Source organism: Colletotrichum tamarilloi (genome assembly GCF_030869305.1).
Source record: "Colletotrichum tamarilloi strain Tom-12 chromosome Unknown Scaffold_97.1, whole genome shotgun sequence".
Taxonomy (NCBI): Eukaryota; Fungi; Ascomycota; class Sordariomycetes; order Glomerellales; family Glomerellaceae; genus Colletotrichum; species Colletotrichum tamarilloi.
In genome coordinates, this window is record NW_026849480.1 from 75,641 (window position 1) to 92,662 (window position 17,022).

Here is a 17,022-nt window from a genome sequence, read left to right on the forward strand (position 1 = left end):
AACTCATGGTTGATCTAGGCGACGGAATTCGGTCCAAACCTTGAAAGCCGAACGCCCTGTGAAACGACGATCTCTCGTAGGACTACTGCGGCATACCGTTACATACTTGTGGAGAATCTGGAGATAAACCTAAGCTTCCGCGGAGTGTAGCGGCGGGCGAGCGTCACCGTGGGTCGGATGGTCTCCGTGCTTTGCACATTTCATGCATAACTCGCCCGGCTTGGCCCGACTCCGGTGTACGTCGCCCCCCACTCGTGATCTAGATCCCGGCACTTGCTACCCGTCCAGGACTCGGCAGTTAACGGTTTGTTTGCTCTGGTGCTGTACGGAGTACTTCTTAGCGCTCGGGTCTGGTGCGGGAATGACAGAGCGAATGTGTAACCAAGTCCACGAATGTCCGCCAATGTCCGCGATGTTATTCCTTGTGCACGATTTACGTCAAGCATCAACTGGCTTTTGCTGATTGGTGCTTGCACACCCAGTGTTGTGTGAGGGTGTGAACTGGCATCTGGGGAAGCTTCGTGATCGACGGCTATGCCGCCCTTAGACTCTGACTAGAGAACTCAGTTTCTCGACTCTGACCTCGAGCGGGCAAAGGTAAACACCTGAGAAGTATAGGACAGCTACCAAAACCACTAGAAATTCAAGTCTACTCTCCGGGGCCCGTCGCAGTCCGTGGACATAAAAACCTTGGCGCTATTTGTTAGTCCATTCGGCTCACAGAGTTCTTTTTGAGGCCACTCCGCTCTGTCTCGAGGATTTGTTCAATTTAGACGTTGTACGTGTGAGCCTTGCGTAACAAACGCAGCCAGGCGTTGCAACTTCCTGTGTGGACCTCTCGATTTGGCCTGTTATGCATGTGCATCGCTTCATCCCTCGTATGAGCATAGCGGGTCCGCATTCTATGTATCTGCAAGCTCCTTGACATTTCACCCCATGACGTTTTCTTGACAGATTCAGAGCCGCGACTGCTGGTGTCCAGACGGTCATAATTCCGCGTCGGATTTCGAGATAGTCAGCACCCGCATGGTCCCACACCGGCTTTGGCGTTGCAGGTCAGAGCGCCATGAGGAGAATTGACACTGAACCCATACAGCCTGTTGTGCAGCAACAAACTGCAGTCTCTGTCCCACTAACTGACCGCTCATATCGGTTCCTTTTCGGCTTTCAGCCGCCGATTTGAATGCGAATCACGTGCAGGCTTTTCAAAACTCAATATTATAACCACTTTGGTATACTATACAGCACGTGGTAGTCCTCACAGAAGCTACATGAACCCTGATCTTCTAGCTTCTTTGAAGAATCTTGGGTCTTCATTGCACTGTCGAAGACTCTTCTATGCGTTGTGCCCTGGACTATAATTTAAAATATGATTGACGGAATAGTTTGGCAAATATTACTACTTGTTCGACAGTTGGTTTGCCAACAAAACGAGATAATGATTCGCAGAGACAGAATTCCGAGTTGTGGTCGTCATACGGAGTAGTCCTCATTATTGTGCCACCTCAAAACTGAGTAGATTGAATAATGAAGCGGGGGGAAGTAGGTCTAGCCAAGGGTACCCCGGACCTAGACCGATCCGCCCCGGACACGGGGCGGCCCCACAGAGGGACTCAGCTTTGATGCCTCAGGCTGCAACTGGGCGATTGGCCGAACCCCTCGGCGGGGCAAGACCCTTGGACAGGCGGTGGTGCATTGGAACTTTCGAAGCTTTGGTCCGAAATCTCAGCCCACTGAACGCCACTCTACTCCTACTTCTTCGTCCGACGACCAATGCCTCATCACGACTGAAGTATCTCAACAATGGCGAAATCAAAGGCCGCGAAGAAGCGCAAGCAAAATGCGCAGGAAGAGCTTCCGCGAAAAGCTCCCAAGACCGCAGCGACAACAGTAACGCCACCTGACAGCGACGACAATACCGCTTCAAACCTCGAGCCCAAGAGCCTCCAGACGGTCATATCGGACGAGGAACTCGACATCGCCATTGACACGTTGAATACCCTCGCCAAATACCCGAACTTTATCAAATCGAAGCAATGCCGAGACCTTCGCGTTGCCGTCTATGACTTCCGTCAGAATTGCGCCAGTGGTGTTAACAATGCCCGTGTGTAGACCCCATATCATACGATGTCGCTATCTGCCAGGAACTGACAATTGATTGCTTCAGCCGGTACAAATCTTGGACTTACGGCACGAATCACCGGCGCGCTAACCGACGAGAAATACGATGATGCCAGAATACTGCTATCCGAAATGAGAATCCGTGGCCAGGAACCGAAGCTAGGAGCACTGTGTCGCTGGATGCGAGACCTAGACGTCATTAGCGGCCTATCCACATTGCCTGAAGGGGAGGGAGACGGCGTCACCCTACAGAGAACTGAAAGGGACAAGCAGCGACTCTTGGTTCTTGATGCCGTCTTACGAGCTTGTGGGCACTCCGACAGCAATCCCAAGGCCATGCCTTTGCCGCTCTCTTCTACACCCGGAATCGCCCTGCAGGACACCTGGGATCTCCGTCCCACCACGCCATCCCTTCAGGTATACGCCTCTGTACTTGACAAGACCATCTTTGAATCAGCGCCGGCGAATTTGGCAGCGTCTCTTCGCGTCATCGAACGAACCCCCGGCCCGCTTCGGAAGCCACCCAACCACCACGACGCACTCCTTTACACGACCGCCCCGAACACGATACCCCTCGTCGACGAACGGCCACCAGTAATAGCACACGCACACCCTGTCGTGCCAGGGCTCAGCCTCCTGAAAGACGTTCTCTCCGTAGACGAATGCAAAGCAATCATAACCGCCGGCGAAACTGTCAACTTCCTCCCCGATGCCCCTCTTCGTGAGGATGGGGACATTAGCATTCTTGCGCACAACTTCTACTGGGTCGTTGATACAGCCTTCCACGATGCGCTTTGGTCCAGAGTCTCGTCCTTTGTTCCCCAGTCAGTCGACAGACGAAAGGTGCGCGGCCTCAACCGGCGGTTCCGCGTGTACCGCTACGTCCCCGGAGCCGAGTACCGCGCGCACATTGACGGTGCCTGGCCGCCTTCTGGTATTCTTCCAGACGACACATATGTCTACGATGCATCGCCCGAAGACAAGAAGCAGAGCTCCCTGTTCACGTTCCTACTCTACTTGAACGACGAATTTGAGGGCGGCGAAACTACTTACTTCCTTCCAGCGGCGCGGGAAGGCACGCTAAATGCGTACCCGGTGCGACCGGTCATGGGCGGAGTTGCCGTCTTCCCGCATGGAGATGCAAAGGGTGCACCTCTTCACGAGGGTACTGGTGTAAGAAAGGGTGCCAAGTACGTGATTAGGACGGAAGTCGAGTACGACGTTAAGCCAACGGAGGCATGATGAAGTACACGTCCATCAGAATGGACAGCTGATTACACACGGCATTTGGAACTTCGGATGCGGGCTCTCGACCGAAATATTTGGGGCAAGTCTGAGCCTTTGCTATCAAATCAATCCCAAAAGTCGGTAGTGGGCTCGAGCCTATGTCTCGTGGTGAATTGACTACGATTCTCTGCTAAGCCGCTGTGACACTGGTAACTTAAGGTGCCGTGAGTCCAACCAGGATGCTACTCATCTCCGTACTGGCTTAAGGGCGTCTGTGGGGCTGGCCTGCACCACACCAGCGGCATCTAAGTTGAGCTTCCACTTTCGCATCAACAAGCAGAAACCTAGAGATGCCTTATGGCATTGTCGTCCAGTGCCTAGCTAAAGGCTCTCCGATGCCGCACAGCTGGCACGTCTGGTAGACTCGGGATCAGGATGCAGGGCCACATTCACCGCCTGTGCTATTGCGGACAGCCTCTTCGACCTCAGTCTCTGAGCTAGCCGGGAGATCGGCAGGGTCTCGAAGTCAGCTAGACACAGCACTAGCTTGGCGATATTGTTCTTCCCCGCAGACAGTCCGACGGGCAAGCGTAAAAGAGGAGGTGATGGTCAAAGGGCATAAGAACAGACATTAAGATCGGCCTGACTTCTACGCTTAGGGCCAGCCTGGTCGCAGTCTGGTATGGGCGCGGCCGGATACAAAGGACAGGCGCAGAGGATACACATGGCCAAAGACGGGATTTGAAGATACTGAGGCTCATCTATAAATACACTTCGATTAGATACTTAGTCGAGGTCTTCAGTAATCCACCAAATACACATTCCGCTTAAACATGTCTGGGGCATTTAGCCTTTGACCCTCTGACAAAGTATACACCTCTCGATTAGCTCCCACTGTCCTGAGCCTTGAGGTTTTCCCTATCACTCTATGTATTCGAACCAAATTCACTTGTGGCCGGCGCGAGGCTTTAGCATGACAAGCTTCCGCCGTTGTTGGTCAGGCAGGTATCTAGAAGACTGTAAGTTTTGAAGGCATCTAGCTGGTTATGACACAATGCGTGTACATACCAAGGTTCAGCGAAGAAGGTTGCTTAGTTCCAGTAGAGTCGGTGCAACGGCAGTTCAAAATCTTCTTGTCACTGCCAAGACCGCAGTCACAAAACTTGAAGGATGGGCTGGGGAGAGACATATCAGTATTTAGGGGATTCCTTAATCATCCTGATCTTTTTGAAAAAGACTTTACCTCTTAGGACGGCACTATGCATGGTTGAGGAGTTAGTCAATCGAACTGCGAATCTTCTGATGACCTAGCATGAAAGGAGAAATAGACATACAACAACCTTGCCCCCGACGTTGGCAAGGCACTTTGACAGGTTGATGGGGGCGTCCTCGAAGTAGGGATCGACAAAGGTGTTCTTGCACTTCGCGGTGAATGTGGTGCCCGAGTAGGACATGTCGCTGCATGTTGACGCGAAACCACCCGCGGCGACGAGTTGAACAGCAGAGGCTGTGAGGAGGGCGAGGACAGTGGACGCATGCATGATGAATGTGTGTTGAGGTAATGTAAGTGAGTGACGTTCAAAGAGTGAAAGACAATGAAGAAGAATCAGAATGTTAATGTCTTCTCCAGGGCCTTAATGGTGAGATTGGTGCATCAGATCTTACTTATATGACACGAAAACTGGCGGTGATCAGACCAACTGGACCACTGCGGAATACGAGTATTCGATGTCGAAGCTTTGTGACACTAATGTCAAGGACCAAGTAATCGAGTCATGGTAGTCAATTGACGATAACTCTATTTCCTCAATCTTAACTTGAAACCATGGTCATTCATTTGTTCGCAAAATAGTCGCAAATTTGTGTTATGAGTAATGGTCATATAAATGTAATGCAAACTTCGTTCTTTGGGACCCAGGGCCAGTCGCATCTGTGGATATCATCTCGCAATCCAGAGAGTGGTGATCCCTCGAAGCGTCTTTACATCAAGGGCGATGATATCCTGCCAGCACCTGCCAATATCCTGCCCCCAATTGTGACTGCGACCGCCCCTACCTCCGACCACGGAGCCCAGCTACCCATACCCACCTACTTACCTACCTACTTACCTACTTACCTACCTACCTACCTACTACTACTTCGTTAACCTCGCCGTTACTACCGCTATTACTATTACTAATTAAAACTATTCCTAACGTTAATATATTATAAAAAGAGAATAATTATAAAATTAATAATCCCTTTATTTATTAATATATTATTAATTATAATAAATATAATTATATAGAGTATAACTACTTATTTTATAGCTAGCGCTTTTTTAACTTATTTAAAACTAAAGTAGTACTTAACGAGGCTACTTATAAAACTAGTTTTATAATCTGAATTATTTAATATAAACCCTTTATTAGGGCACTAATTATTATTATTTATTATTATATTTATAGCCCGTATTATAATTAAAAATAATAACACTTTATAAAATTAATCTACTTAAATAAGTATTATAAATCCTTAACTTTATTTATAAACTATTATTAATAAATTATTACTAGCTTTTTAAGTAATAACTAGCTTTTCTATCCCGTTATTAATAACTTTTATAACTACTATAACTATTTATTTAATTATATTAATATTTTTATACGTTACTACTACGCGCTATTATATAATAAAAAAGGCTAAATCGTTAACTAATAAAATAAGAGTATTCGACCTATTTAAATCCTTTCGAGCCTCTAGTTAAAAAGTAGTAATTATAGTAGTATTATTACTTATAATATATTTAATATATTAACTACTTACTATTATAACGAATTAAGTAATAGATCCCTTATTAAGTAGTTATTTAACTAATTACGTAATTTTATAAAATATTAATACCGTTTCTAACATAACGACGCGGGCTATATTACGAGCTTATTTATTATACTTATTACCGCAATTTCCCTATTTTAATAATATCTAAATATTCTATTAATAAATTCTATATATAAAACTAATTAATTTAATATACCGCTATTTAATATTTATAGAGCTACGAATAATAGTTATACTTTCTAAGTTACAAACTACTTTTTATTTAATAAAAAAAAACTAATTACTATTAAGCTATTAACTAGCTATTAGTATTACTCCGGGCCTATAATATTCCCCTTTTATAAATTACGTATATAAATTATAAAATTACTCTACTTAACGCCCTTAACAATAATACCTAATTTAAAATAATACTATACGTACTTTATTACTAATACGTTAACCTTAATATATTAATTAAAACTTAGTATTACTTCGGCCCGGTTATAAAGGATAAAACTAATATAATTATATATAACCCTCGCTTTTAATAATTCTTTATAAATTAAAGTAATCTCCTCTATAATAAATTAATAATTATATACTATAACTAATTATTTACATTTAAAACTACTAAGTACTTTATAGTAGTAATTAATTACGTTATTAATACTTAGCTTAAGCCGTAATATAAGAAAATCGTACTTACTTAAATTAACTAAATTAAGTACTTCGGTTATTTAATTACGTTAATTATTAAATTTTTATATATAAATATTAAAGTATAAATTTATTATTATATAAATAACTTTAAAGCCGTATTTAATAAATTAATTATTTTTTAAATAGGTTAAGTAGCTATAATTAATACTTACTAAACCCGTTACTAAGCTAAAATATTAAATATTATTATAGGATTATTTTAGAAAAAAGTATGTACGTATATATATTATAATACCCTTAGGTACTTTTTATAAGAACTCTATACGCTAAGTAAATAACTAAATTTAAATTTATATAAAAAGCCGTTAAGAAAGTACGTACCCTATTTAATTTAAACTACTTATAAGCTACTTTATTACTACGTTTTTTAGTAATATATTAAGAATAGTACCCTAATATTACTAAAAAAGATCTATTTATACTAATTTTAATAATACTTAGAGCTTATTATTAATAATAATACTTCTACCCCCCTACTTAATCTCCTATAAGTCCGAAGTAAGGGTTACTTATAGGGCTTTATAATAGGTATTATAATAGTTATAGCGGGTACTACAACGCTTAAATTAAAAAAGTTAGTAGTTAATCTAAGTACTTCTTTTAAATAAGAGCCCTCTATATTTAAATATAAAAAAGTTATTAAATATATAAAAATAGTACTCGTATTAGTATTATTATTATTAATAATACTTTTAATACTAAGTAAGGCTACTTCTACTTAACGAGGCCTTAAAATTATATACGATTTTAATATATATAAGCTTAATATAAAAATATAGCGGGGGTATTAGCGGGCTATTATTAACGTAGTAATTAATATAATTAATAATAATATAATTAATTTTATGAGGGCTCTTTAATTATTAATACTTATAAAGTCGTAATCTTAATTAATTAGTAATCTTATATAATTAAACGTATTATAAAATCTAGTTAACGAGGATTATTCTTATAATATTAATTTTATAATAAAAAATAAAATAAATAGACTTATTAATAAGTATAAAGCTAAAATAGAGTACGAGGTTAAAATAAAAAAAATTACTAAATTACGGGCTATAGGCTATATAAAGTAATTAATAATTAATTAAGCTAATTTATTAATTACTATACTTTTTATTAAAATAATTTAATTAATTATAAATTAATTAACGGCCTTTAATTAGCTTAATCCGTTCGAATACTAACTATATAAAGCTTAGCTTATATATATACTTAAGACTAGTAGTTATATAGCGGCCGTAGCTATAATTAGTAGTAGAATAGCGGCAGGTAGTAGCAGGATATTATCGCCCTACATCAAGAAGTTCACGTATTTCTCCATGTTATACTGAAGTTTTTACCAGAATGGCGTTGCAGATTATTCTTGTAGTATATTGAGCGGTAAATGCTGCCCTCGATTAACGGGCGTGGTTCTCGCGACAGTTTTATAGACGATATATACTAAGTTAGACCTGGCGGTGTATGCGTGCATCCGCGTAAAGAGTGGGCGTATATGAATGCGCCGGAGGGAACTACTCAGCTCGCCAAAAAGTTGTCATGATGAGATTGAACCGGATGGTTTTTCTGGAGCTTATTCAGACGACAAATCGTTAGGCCACGTAGTATTTGGCACTGATCGACAAATTTTGAGACGACTGACTCTGTTAATCTAATTATCTTTTAGTGCTACAATGTACGGAGTACTCCGTACAAAGTTACTGTCTGGAACCGAATGCGAGCAGTACGGCTGGCATATTCAGCACAGACAAAGCTGCCATTCTGTTACGTGCTTTCTTACATGCTCTCACCGAGTATATATATATTTCCTCGCTGCCCTTCGCTTTTCGACTTTCTAGGAAGTCGTTTCCTGCTGTGCTCGTAAGTTTCCGGCGAATTGCCGGACGTGTAATACCTTCACCTTTTCAGCGACCAAAACGAAATCAGCGAACGAGTTAAATTGAGACCGGACACATCGTACAGACAATTGATGTCAATTCTGTCCATCGATGATGATGTTAAACCCATTCGAATCATCAAGCAAACATCGAGACTTCTGCAAACTTACGGCTCTAGAAGACTAAATACTGACCGATCTTGACCTTGGTAACGCCTCACACCGGCAATGTCGGGTCCCGGGAGGGCAGAAGAGGGTCCTCGCGCCGCCACAGGACCGAAAGCCGGGGCGGGCCGGCAAAGGCGGCACATCGGCGCCGCAAGCACGTGGTGGGCAACATGGCACTGGATTGGCCGCAGAGAAAAAGGTCGCGCAACGGCAATACGCAGAGATTTTACCATGATACATCCTAGTGCTTGTGAGTTGAGAAATGATGTTTGTATGTACGGAGCAACCCGACCACGTGCTCTCATGCAGATGCTTGAGCCGCGCAATTTGGTAAAGTTTTCCTCGAATGACGGCAGTTCGGCGACCTGCTGTCCAAGACTCAATAGATCTAGCCTGGAGTCTTTGTAATATCGGACTTACTGTCCACCTCTTCGGCTATCCTTCGACGATTTATGGATTCCATGTCGTAGGTTTTGCGAAGTAATCGGCCTGGTCTCGGTTGCTAACACTTTGAAGAAGCAGCACGTGTTGAAAGTTGTCAACGTATTCGCTCGTAGGTTTTCATGTGTCACAGGTCAGCATACAGTGCTCGAGGCAAACCACAACTACGCTAACAATTTCCCCCAACGTACCTTAGCTCAGCAACAACAAGGTCGCATGGAAAAGCCTTGGCAGCAGGTGGGAGAGCGCCAAGTGAAGTGAGCCTCTTAGGGCTGCCGAGAAGCGCTAGACCGCTTGGAAAAAGCTTAGCGATGCATCCTTTTCTCATCGAATCACAATTGGCTGTTGTAGGCAATAAGACACGCGACCACCGATTCTCTCTGGCTTACGGTGCTTCTTCTCATCGCAGCGTCATCTGTGCCACCTGTTCATCAACCTGTGGAAAGCGGGAGACGAGTCGAGAAACACATGAACTACTGCAGCTCTGCACGAACCAACAGGTCGCCTAGCGGATGGGTAACATCGGGTTCCCACACTCCCTCCACGTCCCCCTCCACTCCTCTCTCCCCATGCTTTGGTTCTTCAGGATTCCTCCCCGTGTTCCCCAGGTGAGCGGCGTATGGTGTGTTGCCCGCGCCCAGACCGAAAAGTCCCAATGGGTGTATGTACTCCGTAGGGAATCGCCAAACTCCTCCCCCTCTTGCCGCATAACCGTGCCTTATCAGCATACAACCCGGTATCTGCCCGCAAATGTTATCTGGTGTGGATTCGTTCTCCCTCGAAAGAAAACCAACAGACCACTTGTCTGCCTCTAAAGAATCGTTTTGGGAGCCGTGGGTGACTCGTGAGAGAGGGGAGAGGGACCCATAGAATCCTTTCGATTATGTTGCATCGGGGCTGGCTACCTATTATTGGGTGAACCCGGGTCCCGTCCGCCGGGGAACAAGGTAGGGTGGGACGGGACACCCGAGGCATTCCCAAGGTTTATCACTCTCTTTTTTGTCTGTCACAAATACTTACTCACCATAGAACGAAAGCAACCAACAGCAGAGCTGCTTCCGAGGGCGTGTGGTAAGTGGGGGGAAGAAGAGACACCGCAAAGCAACATGAGAGAAGAGAGGCCCCTCTGGTTGGCAGATTGTGCTGTGGCTGGCCCGACGGGCTTGTGATCGTCCGAATAAATACCATGTTGATTTCCCCTTGCGCTTCTTGACTCGTCGCGCCTATTCTTTTTAACCTTTGCGCGCCGCTTCGCACAACCTCTCGCCTCTCCCCCCCTCGCGCACGCGCACAATCCTGTCTGTGCCGTCATCTTCTCGATTGTTCGCTTCCTTCTGTCGCAGTGTCGTAGGGCCTTTCTCCCTTCGACATACTGAGCGCGGCTTTGAGCACTTACACGAGAAAAAGAGCCGCAACAATGCTTAACTTCCGAAGAAAGAAGTCGGCAGAGTCCGAGGCAACGGCGCAAGAGGCCGTCGCCGTCGACGATGCGCCCCGCCAACCGTTCCGGAAGGCCATTGTGCCCGTCATCGCCTGCGGTGCCGGTCTCTTCTCCGACGGTTACATCAACAACGTGAGCGCAACCGCTTTCGGCATAACATCTCTCAGGAACTGTCATTGACGTGGGGCATAGGTCATCGGATCCGTCACCACGATCCTCGCACTGCAGTACGGCGACCTCTATAAGAACTCCAACGCCAAGAAGTACGTTGGCGACATCGCATTTGCTGGCACCGTCGTTGGACAACTCGCGTTCGGCTGGCTCGCTGACCATTGGTCGCGAACCAACTCGCTGCTCGTGTCGACCGTTATCCTGCTCGTCTTCACTGCGCTCGCCGCCGGATCCTATTACAAGGGTGACGATATTGGCATGTTCAACATCCTGGCCGCATGGCGATTCTTTGTAAGTCTGAACCAGACTGGCCCTCCTTGCTTCGTTGTCAAATCTGGCTCGAAGTGCTCGGGACAAGCGCATGGGCTCAGAAGAAAGTGCAATTGTTAACGTCATCGCGATGACATTTAGGTCGGTATCGGCATTGGAGGAGAGTACCCCGCGGGTAGCGTCGGCGCAGCAGAGTCCACCGGCGAGCTAAAGTCGGGTTCGAGAAACTTATGGTTCATTATGTTCACAAACACCATGATTGATTGGGTTCGTACCTCGCCATCTTCTTACTGTTAATTGCATGTTTGCTAACATTGTGAACTAGGGTTTCGTCATTGGCGGTTCGTTCCTCAGACTCTTGATCTTGATGTTGGCGATACTGATACTAGAGCATAGCATTCGTGCCATACGTCGTCGCAGCCGCTTGCCACAATGGTCACTACAGCACCATCTGGCGCACCAGCTTGGGCATCGGCGTCGTATTCCCCATGTTCCTCTTCGCCCTCCGTCTCTTCGTCAAGGAGCCCGAAGCATCGACCAAGAACTCAATGCGCTACGCGAAGACGCCCTACCATCTCTCACTCAAGTTTTACGGATGGCGCCTCTTCGTCGTCAGCTTGATCTGGTTCATCTATGATGTAAGTCATGTTGAAGCTGTGGGCACTATGATGAACCACACACACTAATTTCCGACATCAGTTCTCCGCTTACTCCTTCGGTATCTACTCCTCAACAATCTTGAGCAACCTGTATGGAGATACGGCCCCGCTCACCACCGTCTTCGGCTGGAACACGGTCATCAACCTGTTCTACATCCCCGGTACCATGCTTGGCGCCCCGGCCTCGGACTGGCTTGGTCCTCGCTACGCCCTCGCCCTCGGTGTCTTCCTGCAGGCCGTCGTCGGCTTCATCATGGCCGGCGACTATTTCAACTTATCGCAGCCCGGCATGGTCGGCGGCTTTGTCGTCGTCTACGGCATCTTTTTGGCGCTCGGCGAGTTCGGTCCCGGTAACAACATCGGTCTGCTTGCCGCAAAAACTTGTGCGACGGGCATTCGCGGCAAGTACTATGGTGTCGCTGCTGCCATTGGCAAGATTGGCGCTTTCGTCGGTACATGGGGTAAGTTACACATGCCTGTTGTAACAAAGGTTAAAGAGATTATTTGGCTAACAAGGTCAATCTAGTTTTCCCGTACATCCAAGCAGCCGCCGGTGACAACGCCGTCGCCTCTGCCCAATACCCCTTCTGGGTATCCTCCTCGCTTTGCGTCTTGTCCGCCGCCCTCGCGATTTTCTGCCTGCCGCACATCGGCCAAGACACTATTGCACTCGAGGACGCGCGCTACCGCGCTTACTTGGAAGCAAACGGCTACGACACCCGCCAGCTCGGCATGAAGAGGGGCGAGAGTTTCGAGAACACCGATGCTGAGATTCCCGCTGAGGGCCTGACTGAGACTACCAAGGGCGAGAAGGTGGCGGCTTAGAGGCACCCCAATCCGAACTCAAATGCTGTTTACCTGGAGATGCACGTATGGATTTTGCTATTGTATGGTAGCTGGCGAGTGAAGATACCATGGTGATGAGTGCATGTGGATATATGTCGGATGGGGCAAGACCTGAAGAGCCGCGATGATACCACTTGCGAATTAAACCTGTCCATATATGTAATATCTATTGAATAATGTCAATCCTATCGCCTGAGCCGTTCTGCCGCCCATGAAGCCGCCTTCTCCAATGTACTGGGATACTTGCTTCCGTCATCCTCGAGCCTGTTGGTAACGAGATCCATCGAGTGAAGCTCTACCCGCCGTGTCTTGGCATAGACTTTGTAGCTGAAAATGTTGGCCAAATAGATGGCAACGCCGATGTAGGAGGTCATGAAAGTGGATACTGTGAACTTAGGGATAAAGGCATTGTAACCTGTCATTAGTGTCAGAAAGATCGCGCAATTAATCTTCGTGTAATCAACTAAGAAGGCGTGGACTTACCATTAAACAGGACAACCAGTACCGTCACAAATAGAGCAAAGTATGAGCCGTACGGCTGCAACGGCCCACGATACGGCATCAGACTCCTCGGGATACCCTGCGCTTGCATACCTCTGGTGAAGCAAATGTAACTGGTCAAGACGCTCACCCAGTTGAGGGTGCCAAATACCGTGACCAAGCTGACGAGATACCCGAACACCTGGGACGAACTCTTGGCGGCATTCATGTAAGCCAGCGCCGCAAAGACGCTCGTAGCCGCGACTCCGTAAAGCGGAACGCCCTTTCCAGACGTCCTCATAAATAGCCCTGGCGCCTGGCCATCCCGCGCTAGGCCAAAGAGCGTACGAGACCCAATGTAAATATCCGAGTTGGCAGCGCTCAGGACGAAGACAAGCAGACACCCGTTGACTACGTGTGGAAACACTGGGATGTTGGCAATCTGCACTGCAACAACAAACGGACTCGCCGCCGCGCCGGTACTCTTCTTCGTGCCACCGATGAGCATGTCATTGGTATACGGCACCGACATCCCCAGCACCAGCGCACCCAAGACGTAAAAGAACACGATGCGCCACAACGTCTGGCGCACGGCCTTGCGGATCGTCCGGCGCGGGTTGGGCGCTTCGCCAAAGGCCACGCCGACGACTTCGGTGCCGGTGTAAGCGAAGCAGGCCTGGACTGTTGCGGCCCAGAAGCCGAGGAACCGGCCTGTTGACCCCTCGACGAGGTAGGAGCCGAAGGCGCCTGGGTTGTGCCAGTATTTGAAGCCGATTGTTTCGTGAGAGGGTTGTCCGCCCATGGAGATTATGAAACAGGTTAGGATGAGGGTTACGATTACGAGAAGTTTTACGGCGGACATCCAGAATTCTGCTTCGCCGAAGAAAGAGACGTGTAGGATCTGATGGTTTGTTAGTCTAAAGAGTAATAGTAGTTGTCCGGATACTCGACTTACATTGACAGCAATAATGGCTATGGTGAAGGTTGTCACAAAAATGGCGACATTGAGGTCAGGTCTCCAATATTGTATGATGATGCCTGCTGCAGTGAGGTTGTTGGGGAGGACGATAGCGTATTTTAAGAAATAGTTCCATCCCGTGGCATAACTGTTTCCACGTGTAAGTTAGCTTGTTCCGAACAGAAGTTCGTGTCGACAGTGTGGTTCTGGTCTTACCCCAAAGCCGGATCAACAAAACGTGTAGCGTATCCAGCAAACCCCTTGTCCGAAGGAAGCATCGTCGCCATCTCTCCCACGGCCGTCATGATGAAGAAGACGACCGCTCCGATGAGGGTATACGCGATCAGCAGACTCGCGGGACCGCCCCTGACGAGACCCGTACCAGAGCCGATGATGAGCCCGGTTCCGATAGCGCCGGCGACAGCGATCATAGAGACGTGACGTTCTTTGAACTCCCGCTTGAGTTGTTGTTGTTCGCCTGTCGTCTCTGTGGAGGTCCCTTCGACGTTGGAGGTTGAATGCTTCATGCCAGAAGGCTCTACTACTGTGTCGATGACATCGTTGACGGTTTTGCCATGTTTGCTGTTGATATCATCGCTGCCCATTGTGAAAGCGGTTTTGTCCAAAGGATTCAGAGTATGCTACGGTGTGACTTCTTAATCATAAGCACTTGAAGCAATTGAAACAAATGGAAAAAAAAACCGTGAGTGATTATGATGTTCAATAGTCGGTTCTCGACGCCGGGCAGCAGTTTCTTATAACCTGCGTGCCAACAAGATAAGGGCCAAAGGAACTAGGCGTATTTGCCTTCCGGACTTATCTCGCAAAACATATTCTCGGCTTAGCGATTGTTAAAGTCATGAAGTGTATGGAAGTTATTCTCCGTGATCCAGAGTTATCTTGGAACCTGGGGAACCGATAAGGACTAACACATTGTCCAGATAATCCACAGACTAAGGACGTTTGCGTGGAGCGAAATTGCACCAACATGCGGGGAAAGGGGCCTCTTATCAACGTGCGACCCGCAAATGGAGGTCGAAGTCCGCGCTGCCGGATTGACGATCGTGAATCCTTGGGGTGACCCTGCAACGACATCAGATGATTCGATATTGACCCAACGCATAGGTCACACAGATGACATACTCAGCACTAGCCATAGTCTATCACTCCAGGAAAGACAAGTTTCGGAGGCTGAACGTACGGCTCGGCGGGTGATACTATCAGGATTGCCCCGCACACTTGGCGCTCCGAGATCCTAATCATCCGCCAGGTACTAAAGACGGACTTCAACCTCCATGAGCTAGCTTTGCCAATGATACGTCCATAAACTGATACGCGTCAAGTTCTATAGAGTCATATCGGGCCATCGACCAATCGCCGAAAAATAATTCTGGATAATGGTGCCGATATAGGAACATGAGGATACGATAAAAGCTGGCAGAGTCAGGACGGAGAGCCGAGTCTATCGCTGTACCTCAATCTCATCAAACTTATCTCTTCTCCTATACAACCCATTTAGACTCATCATGTCGCCTAGTGCTGTTCAAGAACATGTGGACGATGTCCCAACCTCGATCAAACCATCCCCTCAACCTCCTTCGGAAGCCGACTTCTCCACCTTCCGGTCTCTAGTCCCTCTTCTGGCTGACAAGAGCCTCACTTACCTCAATGCCTCCTACCAACCCCCCTCAAACCTTATAATCCACGGTGCCATCGCCAAGTTCACTTCCGATGCCCTCTACAACCCTCATCCAAAGCCTCAATGGCAGAACGCTGTCGAAAAGACTCGTGCTTTAGTCGGCAGGTACATCAACGCCGACCCAAGCTCCCTAGCCTTCACCCGTGACACGACAGAGGCACTGGGGTGTTTCATCCGAAGCCTCAAATTCGAGCCTGGCGACAACGTCGTCGTCCTGGACACAGAGCACCCAAACCACGTCTACGGGTGGATGGCTCTCCGTAGAGCCGGCCTCGAGGTTCGACAGGTGCCCACCATCTCGACAGCGGAAGAAACCGGGCACGTCACGGCCGCCAACGCCGCAACATTTGCGCCGTATGTCGACGAGCGTACCAGGGCCATCGGTCTCAGCTCCATCATGTTCCACAGCGGCCAGTGGAACGACGTGGCCGACATCTGCGCAACATACAGACCACGCGGCATTCACGTTCTCGCAGACCTCACGCAGCAGGTCGGCTTCGCAGAAGTGGACGTACGAGCTCTGGGGGTTTCTGCGGCGGCCTTCAGTCTGCACAAAGGCTTGAACTGCCCGACGGGCTTCGCGGTTCTCTACGTCAACCCGGAGTTCATCGCTGACACCAACCCCACTCCGCCTATCGTCGGTTATGGGGCCGTCAGCAACGTGCGCGCTGACTTGTTGGTCCCTTCCGAGGAGGTGATATATCACTCTTCCACTCGCCGATACGAGCATCTGAATTTGAGCCTGATCAGCTCCGCGGCTGCAAAGGCGTTTTTGACGTTTTATCTGGATTCCATGGGTCCCGGGCGTGTGCAGGAGCACCTTTACCGCCTGGGTGATGTGTTGAGAGAGGAGTGCCGAAGTCTCGGGGTGAAGATAGTCGGGCCCTCGGCCCGCAAGGATCATGCGCCTCATTTGTACATTCTGGATTTGCATGACCCGAGGTGGATGGATCTCTTGAAGGAGAGTGGTGTGCTTGTTACGCCCTATCGTCTGGGCATCAGAGTTTCTTTTGGTTTCTACAACAACACCTCAGATGTGAAGAAGCTTGCTGGTGTCCTAAAGGCAGGATTAGAGGCGGGCCTTCCCTTGCCCTGAGGGCTCTCAGAGATAGAGGATGTAGTTCATGACTTGCACTAGAATGA

The 17,022-nt window shown here is 47.4% G+C and overlaps 5 protein-coding genes across 5 annotated transcripts; 3 read left to right on the plus strand and 2 right to left on the minus strand.

Moving 5' to 3' along the window:
• Positions 1-1,803: 1,803 nt before the first annotated feature.
• On the plus strand, positions 1,804-3,363 carry CTAM01_13500 (prolyl 4-hydroxylase; the record flags this gene model as incomplete). The annotated part of the gene is made up of 2 exons (XM_060529503.1): positions 1,804-2,104; positions 2,168-3,363. The coding sequence occupies 2 exons, from the start codon at positions 1,804-1,806 to the stop codon at positions 3,361-3,363; spliced, it is 1,497 nt and encodes a 498-aa protein (XP_060375925.1).
• Positions 3,364-4,316: 953 nt separating this feature from the next.
• CTAM01_13501 (uncharacterized protein) lies at positions 4,317-4,889 on the minus strand (the record flags this gene model as incomplete). Its single annotated transcript, XM_060529504.1, has 4 exons — positions 4,317-4,357; positions 4,417-4,523; positions 4,592-4,605; positions 4,683-4,889. 4 exons carry the CDS (start codon positions 4,887-4,889, stop codon positions 4,317-4,319), a joined length of 369 nt encoding a protein of 122 aa, XP_060375926.1.
• A 5,883-nt stretch (positions 4,890-10,772) lies between these two features.
• Positions 10,773-12,721, plus strand: CTAM01_13502 (major facilitator superfamily transporter; the record flags this gene model as incomplete). Its single annotated transcript, XM_060529505.1, has 6 exons — positions 10,773-10,928; positions 10,989-11,258; positions 11,379-11,504; positions 11,627-11,875; positions 11,937-12,357; positions 12,423-12,721. The coding sequence occupies 6 exons, from the start codon at positions 10,773-10,775 to the stop codon at positions 12,719-12,721; spliced, it is 1,521 nt and encodes a 506-aa protein (XP_060375927.1).
• A 206-nt stretch (positions 12,722-12,927) lies between these two features.
• CTAM01_13503 (dicarboxylic amino acid permease) lies at positions 12,928-14,785 on the minus strand (the record flags this gene model as incomplete). Its single annotated transcript, XM_060529506.1, has 4 exons — positions 12,928-13,157; positions 13,226-14,123; positions 14,178-14,328; positions 14,397-14,785. The coding sequence occupies 4 exons, from the start codon at positions 14,783-14,785 to the stop codon at positions 12,928-12,930; spliced, it is 1,668 nt and encodes a 555-aa protein (XP_060375928.1).
• Positions 14,786-15,706: 921 nt separating this feature from the next.
• Positions 15,707-16,975, plus strand: CTAM01_13504 (cysteine desulfurase; the record flags this gene model as incomplete). Its single annotated transcript, XM_060529507.1, has 1 exon — positions 15,707-16,975. The coding sequence occupies one exon, from the start codon at positions 15,707-15,709 to the stop codon at positions 16,973-16,975; it is 1,269 nt and encodes a 422-aa protein (XP_060375929.1).
• Positions 16,976-17,022: the final 47 nt, after the last annotated feature.